This window comes from Balaenoptera borealis (genome assembly GCF_965194805.1).
Source record: "Balaenoptera borealis genome assembly, chromosome: 2".
In the NCBI taxonomy this organism is placed as follows: Eukaryota; Metazoa; Chordata; class Mammalia; order Artiodactyla; family Balaenopteridae; genus Balaenoptera; species Balaenoptera borealis.
The window spans coordinates 40,129,857-40,141,978 of record NC_138867.1 but is presented as its reverse complement, the minus strand read 5'-3'; the positions used below and the strand labels follow the sequence as shown (position 1 = coordinate 40,141,978).

Here is a 12,122-nt window from a genome sequence, read left to right as displayed (position 1 = left end):
TGTTCTCAACCCCATCAAAGCCCTACAGTAAGAAGAGTTGGAGACAACTGAGCAAATCTGATTGACGTTTCAGAGGTAAGAATCGACTGAATTCTACTGGATGTGATTTAGTCTTAGGGGTCAGGAGAAGAGAAGGCTAATGCGCCTCCCTCGGATATTCTGCGTTTGAAGAACCTTTGGGATATCTAGGTTTAGATGCTCAGTAGGCAACTGGAGCTGTGGGCCTGGGGATCAAGAAGGAAGTCTTGAATGGAGCCAAGAGTTTTACAAATAAAGGATATTAGAAATAACAGTTGAATCCAACATGGGAGTGTCAAACAGAAAAGTAAAGAGACCAGAGAGCAAAGTCCCAAGGGAGACCAACATTTAGGCGTAGTTGGAAGAATTGGTGTGGCTAGCGGAATGTTAGGATCATGAAATAGGAGCGAAGTAAAGGGAACTGCTAGGAGTAGGTAGTCTCTGGCAACATCTGATATTTCAGAGACATCAAACAAAACGTGAGCTCTGAAAAGAGGTCATCAGGTTAAATAGGCCATTTTTAACCCAAGAGAAAGCACTTTCTGTAATGTGGTAAGATACTAGAATATGCTGTACTGAAATGAGAACGTGGGTGAGGACAGAGACTGTGTGTAGAAAACTCTTAAGAAATTGGCTAACGAAGTAAGTTTCTTTGACAGACAGCAGACAGGACTGTTTTAAGGCTATCATAGAGCTAAAGATGAAGTGAGGAAAATTTATAGAAAACAGAAGCTCAGAACCAAATACAGCAGATCTTGAAACATTTTCTCCTATTACTAGTACCTAGTATAATTTCTGCACTTACATATGCTGAAATGTATAAATCCCTTCAGTTTTACTGACTCAATTTTTTTTCCCTGTATAATTGAATTTTGTTAAGGTCTTCCCATAGCTAGGGTTTTTGTTTTGTTTTGTTTTCCTTTTTGGGCATAAAATTCAATTCAGCAATTTTGGAATTACACGAGCAGTTATTTCAAGCATGTGCTCACAAAGCACTTCACACTAGTTGTACTCCACTGTTGGCAAAACTCTGCACGTAGTCATTGCTTAAGGAAGCATTTTTGTGAAGTTTTAAATGTAATTAAAAGTGATGTTATGCTATTTTAAGTTCTGGTTTTTTTCCTTCTACATTTTGGCTCTGCATTCTACTTTTAATGATACTATACTATAGAGCGTGAGCTGGAGAAATGTGTTTATATAATGCAGTGCCCTCTCCCAAACACAGCCCTTTCCTTCCCATTAAAAGTAAGCATCACTGTTCTGATTTTTGTATAGTCACTTCCTTGCTTTTTAAAATTGTTTTATTACATAGGTGTATATTCCTAGGGCGCAGTGGTTAAGAATCCGCCTGCCAATGCAGGGGACACGGGTTCGAGCCCTGGTCTGGGAAGATCTCACATGCCGCGGAGCAACTAAGCCCGTGTGCCACAACTACCGAGCCTGTGCTCTAGAGCCCGCGAGCCACAACTACCGAGCCCACGTGCCACAACTACTGAAGCCTGAGTGCCTAGAGCCCATGCTCTGCCCCCTTCCACTTTACTTTTTTTTTTTTTGGACAAGATTACTTCTTAGGTAGTGGGGTGTTCCTCTTCAGGAGACCCACAATTCTGTTTTTGATTGCAGTAGTTGATGCAAAATGACTGGATTCATGATTCACCAGGGTTTCCTGCATCATTGTACTGTATGTCTATGATTTCTTCATTTATTTGCTGGAATTCTATAAAGAGAAAGTTATCTTCCTTTATTATTTAGTTACCAGTGGTACATTTAGTATAGGAAGAGCAGTGTGCTTACTTGTTATTTTATTTACCACTGTTCAAAATTTTAAAAAGCTGGCTCTAAGTTGGATATATATATCAATATCTATATCTACATATTTATATATAGATATATCACCTAATGGCTTTGTACTGATATTTAAAATGCAGTGAAAATTCAGAACTGCAAGATGTTTATTTAAATTCTTCTGTCTCACGACTGTATCTTTATCCCATCCCTACAAATTCTTAAGGAGTAAGAAGACTGGGAATGATAGAATTAGTATATCACACAAACCTACATTACACACAAAACTTTCTTGTAGTAACTACCAATAACATGATTACTGAAAGGAGCTGAAACAGTCACTCCTTTCTCTCCTGACTAGTTTCTGTTAGTTTCTACGGTTGTACTGTTTCTACACTGTCAGAGCACATGGCACTTCTTTAAACAGTACTCTTCCCCCTATATCCTTGTCAGCTAGTGAGTTGAAGCAGATTAAGATCACAGCGTTAGGCTTCTGTGATTCCATTACTGTTGTAACAAAACTTTTCTTCAGCTGTGCCTATGAAAGAAAATAATAAAGGGAACTAAATATATGTTACAGGGGAATAATTCTTCAAAGGAATATTACATTAGGAAACTGCTGATATAGCACTGTTGTTACATTAGGAAACTGCTGATATAGCCCTATTGTTGATTATTTTTTATATCCTGGATTTCCCCTAAATGTAACTTTTACAACATCTTTTTGTTTGTTTGTTTTCTTTTGTGGTTAATAGAACATTCCAATATGCCAGTCGAAAAAAATATCACTTTAGAAAGACCTTCTAATATAGAACTCACATGCCAATTCACGACATCTGGAGATTTGAATTCAGTAAATGTGACTTGGAGAAAAGGTGATGAACTACTTGAGAATAATTATCTCATCAATGCAACAGGAAGCATCCTGTATACCCAATACATGTGAGTAAACAAAATTTTAACCTGTATGGCTAGATGAAATTAAATTCCAAATATTTTCCTGACTGAGCATTCTTTCCTTTGCTGTCACTTGAATGTTATGCTAATGTTCTAATTTGCACATTTACAAAATTTTTTCATCTCTAAATTTTGATTAACGGCTGAGTCTTTCATTTTCATTAAGGAGAGTTTTTTGAGAACTAAGCCTGTATTAATAACTTACATTATCTTTAGGTTCACCATCGTTAATAGCGAACAAATGGGAAGTTATTCTTGTTTCTTTGAGGAGAAAAAGGAACAAAGGGGCACATTTAATTTCAAAGGTCAGTACTAATAATTTGTAGAGTAATAACTTTAGCATTATATTCTTAGAATTCTAAATCCTCAAATTTGTTGGGAAGAAAATATCTAGTTTTTGTGCTGAAATAAATCTTTACCATTATGTAAAGGTCTTGGATTTTATGCCATCGTCTAAAATCCTGTTGTGTTCACAAAATAATTGTTGTGGTAAAAAATAAACAAATAAATCCTCAAATTTTAAAATTATTATTACAGTACTAAAAATACAGCTGAAAAAAGGCATCATGTGCTTTCTATTGAATCATAAGTGGTGACCTTGAAAATGGAGCTTCACTGTGTCTTCCCAGTGCTCCCTCCCCCAGTTTAAAACACAGGTTTTAGTTTGAAAGACCAGGCTGCCAGGTTATTTGTACCTCTCTTGTAGCAGTTTCTTGAATTTATTTATTTAGCCCTCCAAACTCAGACCTTTTATAATACTCCTCTAGGTGTCTGAGTTATTGCACTCCTAGACTGTGAGAATATGCTTTGGTGTTCTGTATCAGTGGCTCCAGGACTTGGGATTTAAGGAACCCATAAAATTTAAAAATAATTTGGAGATGCACAAAGGTTGCCTGCTTTTGATTTCATCAAGTAAGGACAAACCCCAGAATGTAATCCACAGTTCTCCCCCATAGGAAAAAATAAACTCAAAGTATTTTACTCTTACCATCATTAAACCAAAACTTTAAAGGTCTCAATCTCATAATAAAGACGTTGTTCAAGTTGGGTAATTATCTTCATAAAAAACCCATATTCTCTGATAGATAAGTGAATGTCACTGTCCCTGCTGGTATTTGGGAAATGCAGTCTGTTGCCATATTAACTATCTTGGGCTTTGCTTCACATTAATTTCCCAGCACACATGAGAAATTGTTTACTTTTTCCTAAAAATTGTGAAATCCAGCTAGCTGCTATGACAAAATACGAATTCTATCCCCACAGTCCCATCAATAGCAGAATGGCCTGATTTATCATTGCCGTGGTTTAAGATGGTCCCCTCCTTAATCCCTCCCTATAGTCCCTCTGCACTCAGACTCATTTCCTTCATGTGGTTTTATAAATATTCCTACTGGGTAAATATAATAAATCCTTGTATTTATGCACTTTGGTCTCTGCAGAGGCAGAAACTATTATCATCTTTTGATTATTTTGATCATGTACATTCTCTTTTAACCTTCTTTCCTCCATTTGCCAAATTTAACCTAGTGAAGGATAGATATATCATATTCATTTCCTTCCCTTATTCCTTTTCTTACCTTCCCTTTTCTTTTTCTTTCCTCAGTCTTTTTCTCTTGCCCCTGCCTTGCCATCCTAATGAACTAACAGATACTAAACACATGGACACACATACACACACACAAACACAATCCTAGTACACATTTTATGTGTCTCTTTTAAATGTGTAAAGAAGGCCTACAGGTCTTGAGGAAATACTCATCAAATCTTGAGGCTCAAAGTGCCTCCAAGAGATTCAACTTTAAAAATTGCTTTTTCCCCTCTTCTAAATAGCATTGTTTTCTAGAAATATGTACTAGTCATGCCTGTTCAAAGTTTAAATATCGAATATATTACACTTTTTCTTATTAGCACTGTTATGATAAATTACTTAAATTATTACTTGGAAGTGATCATTCTAGTCTAGTCTCTAATGTGAAGATTAACAGAAGCATTTTAGTTTTCAGTGTACTAATAAATTTAATGCCAAGTAGTCTTAAAGAAGGCCTCTTGATCTGTATCTATTTTGAGTAACTAGGTTGATGCTGGTTGGTGTCAGAAGCACCTACACAAGGTCTAGGTTTGAAATCAAGTGCTTGAGGAATGCAAAGAGCCACTGAATATTTACTTTTTTGCTTTTTATAGTTTTCTTAAAGCAGTTTAGTTCAGTTTATTTGTTTTAAATGCCCACTTAACAATGTAACTTTTAAGTATGTACTATATCTTAAAGATTTTTATACAATTAATAAGTTGGGCCCTCCCAGATTTTCTTTGGTAAAATAATAATTCTCTTTAATTTATCTAAGTTGAATATTGCTTGGAGGAATCATTTCATTTGAGTACAGTTTAAAGGCATCTGCAGAACAATTCATATTTATTATTTAATTAGATCTTGTAAGGCTTCTAGAATGGTGTATTTTTTTTTTTTTAACAAATATCCTATTTTACTCTTTCTCCACATGGATTGCTTATGGCTTTTCCTAAGAAGAGGATTATCTTTTCAATTGAGTGTGGATGAAAAGCCTGTTTTATCCTCCCTTTAAAATTGAGCCAAAAAAAAAATTCTGCTATTGATCACATGAGTCAACTAAAGTGCATGAGCCTGAGTCCTCAGAACAATTTATCAGCAAAGTCCCTCCTTCTGCCTTTATGGGAACTGGTTGATTTATTACTACAAGATTATAAAAGGGCCTCAACATCACTGATTAGTACAGTGTGGAAAAACCTGCTGACTTTGTGTGTTTGGCTGTTGATGACAGTACAGGGGAGAAAGCAAAAGTCACACTGGAAGCTTGCAACTGCTAATGTCACTGACGGCCTTTCACCAAGAAAGATGGGTGATGGTCTGCAATGTTTTTTAGTAGTAGGTCAAATATTTTGAGGTAGATGCTGAAAATTTCTATAATAACCATCAATGTTAAAATCTCTTAGTAAAAAGATGCAGAAACTTAGTTGGTTAAGCATAAGTAATAGGACATAGAACTTCTTGGAAGACATGGTGAGATTCTGATAGTACCAAGTGCTATGAAACCTGCCTTGGCCCAGCCATCTGTCCTCACTGGGAAGCATCCAAGGAGTCAAATGGAAGAGCAGAGTAATAGAATCAGTTTGAACTTAAGCTTCACACCCCAGTGCTAAAACCTAGTTAGCTGTCTTTGACTATATGGAAGAATCTTTTTCCTAATTTGATAACACCTAAACATCCTTGAGCCAAAAATGACACAGGCTAATGTTTTCTAGTCCATAAATATGCAAATATAAATCTCTAAGATTTACAACTCCATAGGGTTTCACTTTCACTGAGTAGTTCCTAGACACGCATCTTCCTAGACACTAGTCTGAATCAGCAATTTCACCATCTTTAAACTTGAATTCTTTCAACCCCAAGATTCTGTGTGTCCTACTTTATCCAAAGTTCCAAAAGGTCAAAAGGACACATTAGAATGCTCTATCACTGTCCTCCTATTCATAAATATTTCTAAACATAAGCAGAAGCCCAGAACCAACTGTTACCTCTGGAGAAGTTTGAACAAATTAATGTTCCACTGTTATCAGCCATATAAAGCATAATAGAGCAGTGTTTAATGTCATCTTGGCCATTAGTTTAGGGCATAGTCAAGGAAACAGAAGAGATGAAAAGAAAATAGAATGTGGGTTTTGTTTCCCTGTGGCATCCCTCAGTCACTGTCAGTTATCTGCAGTTTGTACCCAAATCTTAACAGTTAACTGGGATGGTTTAATAGCATACCCCCATGTGTTCCTCACCCAAACCTCAAAATACCCAAGATTTTCTTGAAAAGCACCCTTCAGCTACCTGTTATGCTTCCCAAGCCTGTGCCTCTTAGAGGCTTACTGCAGACCAATGTATCTTCTGGCATGTTTTCCCCCTCAAATGTTACCTTTCTTCTACTTTTGATTCTTAGCTTGTGGGTGGATTTCAATATTTTGATCATATTTCAACACACATTTCCCTGCTGAAGCATGATTTCCAGAAAAAAGCATGCTGAAATTGAGAAACAGCACAGATATCTGGGAGATCCATAAGCTGGGAAAGCAGAAACTGTGCCCTTAACTAGTGCTCAACAAAACCAGTTTTGCGGTCTGCCTTCAAAGCAGTGTTTGTTTTAAGGGGAGCCTAGCCTGGCTCTAGAAGTACTGCACCAGAGCCACACTATCAAAAAGCAGTGCCAAATATGTACATGTTGTACCTCTCTATGTGGAACTCAAGAAGGGTGGCTCTGCTCCATTGGAGGTTTGGAAGGAACCTTGTGGCTTCAGAAAAGAATCCCTATTTTAGCCAAGCTCAAATCTCTACTTAATCTGCAGGCCTTTAGTTGAGGCCTCTCCTAAAGTAGGGTTGATCTTTCCAAGTGGGACTTTATCCCTCAAGTGCTTGTGTGTTCTCATACTTCATTTAGTAATAAAACCACACCAGATGCTGGGAATATTGGAATGAAGTATGATTAGAAAGTGCTATTAAGCCAATAGTGTTTTGTCAGCAGACCCAAGAACAACTCCATTCTCACCTGGTCCAGTCATTCCTCTTCACAACAAATCTCAAATGTGGAAATATACACAAAACAGAGACACCAAAGAAAAGTAACATCTTATTATTGGCCAGCCTTGGCCACAAACCTCGCTGAAATCCTTAGATGGCTTCTTTTTTCTCAGTTAGGTCTTACTAACCTTAAACCAAAGCAGAGTCATCTATTCTTTCACAGTCCAAGCTCAATTTGGTACGTACTACTCTAGATAGGAGGATATACCCTCTGGAACCAGAAGACACATGGTGAGCATGAGGCTGAGTTATTTACATCTCCAAATTCCCAGCCCTAGAAAACAAGACCCAATCTGTGCCCTGGAATATGACCAATCCAGGACTAACTTCCTCTCTGGGACTGGAAAACTGGACGGTTGAATGAGAGGAGGGAATTTAAAACTGAGATCACCAAGGACTTCTGTCCAGACCACTGCCCAGACTTCTGCTGCCTTCGCTTCCAGTGTCTAGTGAGAAAACTAGCTTTACCATAAGAGAAATGAAACAAAATATGATGTTCCGTGGCTCAGCCTAATTTAGGCCTTTAACATTTTGACATTTAAACTTATTGTCTTGTTTTTCAGGAACTTAAAATATAGTTGTTATGTTAATATCTCAGTACGTATGGTCAACCTTTTCTCTTAGATCCTAGAGTTGCTTCCACTTTTCTTATATTGGTTCCTCCATTAGAGTGCTGTCTGGGTCTACAAATGGCCCTGAAGGGGTAGCCGCAGACTGAGGAAATTGAACCGAACTAATTTTTTTTTATTTTTTATTTATTTTTTTTATTTTTGGCTGCATTGGGTCTTCATTGTTGCGCTCGGGCTTTCTCTAGTTGTGGCGAGCGGGCGCTACTCTTGGTTGCCGTGCAAGGGCTTCTCATTGCGGTGGCTTCTCTTGTTGCAGAGCACGGGCTCTAAGCGTGTGGGCTTCAGTAGTTGTGGCCCATGGGCTTAGTTGCTCCGCAGCATGTGGGATCTTCCCGGACCAGGGCTCAAACCTGTGTCCCCTGCGTTAGCAGGCAGGTTCTTAACCACTGTGCCACCAGGGAAGCCCTGAACCGAACTAATTTTTATTATAAAAAACTTTTATTATAAAAACATGTGTATATTATTTTAAAATTTAGCTCATGGTGTGTCAAAGTATTACTTGCTTTATTCTTGCCTTTTCTTATTAAATCCAGTACGTGGTGAATGGGCTATTTCCTTTTTATTCTTAGGTTTTATAATAAAATGTAAAGTTACTATTGCATTTGTTCTTTCTGCTCCATATACTACATAGGTCTGGAAACAATAATTTCTTTTTAACCTTTAACCGATTTCATTTCTTTTTATGGTAAGGAGCGGTAATTAGGTCCCCTGATTGAAATTGTTCTAATTTATACTTAAATTGTAATCCTTATACAAACTCTTTTTTTTTTGCTCACAACTCACACACACACACTGTATTATATTTTTACAAAAGATAAATAAACTGACACCAAGCATTGTAAATGGATGACCTCAACAAAAGCAACAATGATTTCAATTACCACACACGAAACACACTCATACTGTCATAATATTGACATTCAGTCCAGTAATCCTCCACTGTAACAGCTCCTTTACTTTGCAGTGAAAATTGATTTGTATATTTTTTGCCTCTGAGTACTTGTGGGATTTTTTCTTTTTTTTTTATTCAAACAGAAAGTCACAAAAATTATAATCATCCTCATCAGTTCACTCAGTCCCATGTAATTAATTTTTTTTTTCATCTTGATCTTTTATTAGCACTTTTATGAATTCATCAGTTTTCCATTAGAGTTCTGAAAATGCTTATTCATTCAGTTCAGCAGTATAGTCAGTTACCAGAAACCTGTACTTGTCAGAGTCTTTTCCATGAATTCCTTGAATATGAAACCCTTTTATAGGAACATTTTTGAAAAGCATCAGAGTACACCCAGAACTGTCTGTAAATGACAAAAGACTTAAAAATGACCACGGTTAAAGATTTGATGAAAGTTCATAATAATTCAATTGACAAGGAAATTTAGTTATTTCTGAGATATACATTTTAAAGTAATAACTAGAATTATGACTTATAACATTATACCAGAACATATAAGATTTTTATAAATTTCATGTAATGTCTGAAACATTTATATTAACATATTTCCATACAAATAACCGAAAGAAAGTTTAATATTAGTTGTTTTTTTGTTTTTTGTTTGTTTTTTTATACTGCAGGTTCTTATTAGTCATCAATTTTATACACATCAGTGTATACACTCAATCCCAATCGCCCAATTCAACACACCACCATCCCCACCTCACCGCGGTTTTCCCCCCTTGGTGTCCATACGTCTGTTCTCTACATCTGTGTCTCAACTTCTGCCTGGCAAACTGGTTCATCTGTACATTTTTCTAGGTTCCACATATATGCGTTAATATACGATATTTGTTTTTCTCTTTCTGACTTACTTCACTCTGTATGACAGCCTCTAGATCCATCCACTTCTCAACAAATGACTCAATTTCGTTCCTTTTTATGGCTGAGTAATATTCCATTGTATATATGTACCACAACTTCTTTATCCATTCGTCTGTCGATGGGCATTTCAGTTGCTTCCATGACCTGGCTATTGTAAATAGTGCTGCAATGAACATTGGGGTGCATGTGTCTTTTTGAATTATGGTTTTCTCTGGGTATATGCCCAGTAGTGGGATTCCTGGACCATATGGTAATTCTATTTTTAGTTTTTTAAGGAACCTCCATACTGTTCTCCATAGTGGCTGTATCAATTTACATTCCCACCAACAGTGCAAGAGGGTTCCCTTTTCTCCACACCCTCTCCAGCATTTGTTGCTTGTAGATTTTCTGATGATGCCCATTCTAACTGGTGTGAGGTGATACCTCATAGTAGATTTGATTTGCATTTCTCTAATAATTAGTGATGTTGAGCAGCTTTTCATGTGATTCTTGGCCATCTGTATGTTTTTGGAGAAATGTCTATTTAGGTCTTCTGCCCATTTTTGGATTGGGTTGTTTGTTTCTTTAATATTGAGCTGCATGAGCTGTTTATATATTTTGGAGATTAATCCTTTGTCCATTGATTCCTTTGCAAATATTTTCTCCCATTCTGAGGGTTGTCTTTTCGTCTTGTTTATGGTTTCCTTTGCTGTGCAAAAGCTTTGAAGTTTCGTTAGGTCCCATTTGTTTATTTTCGTTTTTATTTCCATTACTCTAGGAAGTGGATCAAAAAAGATCTTGCTGTGATTTATGTCAAAGAGTGTTCTTCCTATGTTTTCCTCTAAGAGTTTTATAGTGTCTGGTCTTACATTTAGGTCTTGAATCCATTTTGAGTTTATTTTTGTGTATGGTGTTAGGGAGTGTTCTAATTTCATTCTTTTACATGTAGCTGTCCAGTTTTCCCAGCACCACTCATTGAAGAGACTGTCTTTTCTCCATTGTATATCTTTGCCTCCTTTGTCATAGATTAGTTGACCATAGGTGCGTGGGTTTATCTCTGGGCTTTCTGTCTTGTTCCATTGAACTATGTTTCTGTTTTTGTGCCAGCATCATATTGTCTTGATTACTGTAGCTTTGTAGTATAGTCTTAAGTCAGGGACTCTGATTCCTCCAGCTCCGTTTTTTCCTTCAAGACTGCTTTGGCTATTCGAGGTCTTTTGTGTCTCCATACAAATTTTAAGATGATTTGTTCTAGTTCTGTAAAAAATGCCATTGGTAATTTTATAGGGATTGCATTGAATCTGTAGATTGCTTTGGGTAGTATAGTCATTTTCACAATAATGATTCTTCCAATCCAAGAACATGGTATATCTCTCCATCTGTTGGTGTCATCTTTAATTTCTTTCATCAGTGTCTTATAGTTTTCTGCATACAGGTCTTTTGTCTCCCTCAGTAGGTCTATTCCTAGGTATTTTATTCTTTTTGTTGCAGTGGTAAATGGGAGTGTTTCCATAATTTCCCTTTCACATTCTTCATCATTAGTGTATAGGAATGCAAGAGATTTCTGTGCATTAATTTTGTATCCTGCAACTTTACCAAATTCATTGATTAGCTCTAGTAGTTTTCTGGTGGCATTTTTAGGATTCTCTATGTATAATATCATGTCATCTGCAAACAGTGACAGTTTTACTTCTTCTTTTCCAATTTGTATTCCTTTTATTTCTTTTTCTTCTCTAATTGCCATGTCTAGGACTTCCAAAACTATGTTGAATAATAGTGGTGAGAGTGGATATGCTTGCCTCGTTCCTGATCTTAGAGGAAATGCTTTCAGTTTTTCACCATTGAGAATGATGTTTGCTGTGGGTTTGTCATATATGGCCTTTATTATGTTGAGGTAGGTTCCCTCTATGCCCACTTTCTGGAGAGTTTTTATCAGAAATGGGTGTTCAATTTTGTCAAAAGCTTTTTCTGCATCTATTGAGATGATCATATGGTTTTTATTCTTCAATTTGTTAACATGGTGTATCACATTGATTGATTTGCGTATATTGAAGAATCCTTGCATCCCTGGGATAAATCCCACTTGATCGTGGTGTATGATCCTTTTAATGTGTTGTTGGATTCTGTTTGCTAGTATTTCGTTGAGGATTTTTGCATCTATATTCATCAGTGATATTGGTCTGTAATTTTCTTTTTTTGTAGTGTCTTTGTCTGGTTTTGGTATCAGGGTGATGGTGGCCTCATAGAATGAGTTTGGGAGTGTTCCTTCCTCTGCAATTTTTTGGAAGAGTTTGAGAAGTATAGGTGTTAGCTCTTCTCTAAATGTTTGATAGAATTCACC

The 12,122-nt window shown here is 36.6% G+C and overlaps 1 protein-coding gene across 2 annotated transcripts in view; it reads left to right on the top strand.

Annotated features, from left to right (window-relative positions):
* EMB (embigin) overlaps positions 1-12,122 on the top strand; it is a 49,260-nt gene that overhangs the window by 24,776 nt on the left and 12,362 nt on the right. For both annotated transcript variants that reach the window (XM_082382456.1, XM_082382455.1), the window contains exons 3-4: positions 2,559-2,745; positions 2,977-3,065. In XM_082382456.1, coding sequence (XP_082238582.1) covers positions 2,559-2,745; positions 2,977-3,065 — 276 coding nt within the window. The remainder of the gene's footprint in view (positions 1-2,558; positions 2,746-2,976; positions 3,066-12,122) is intronic.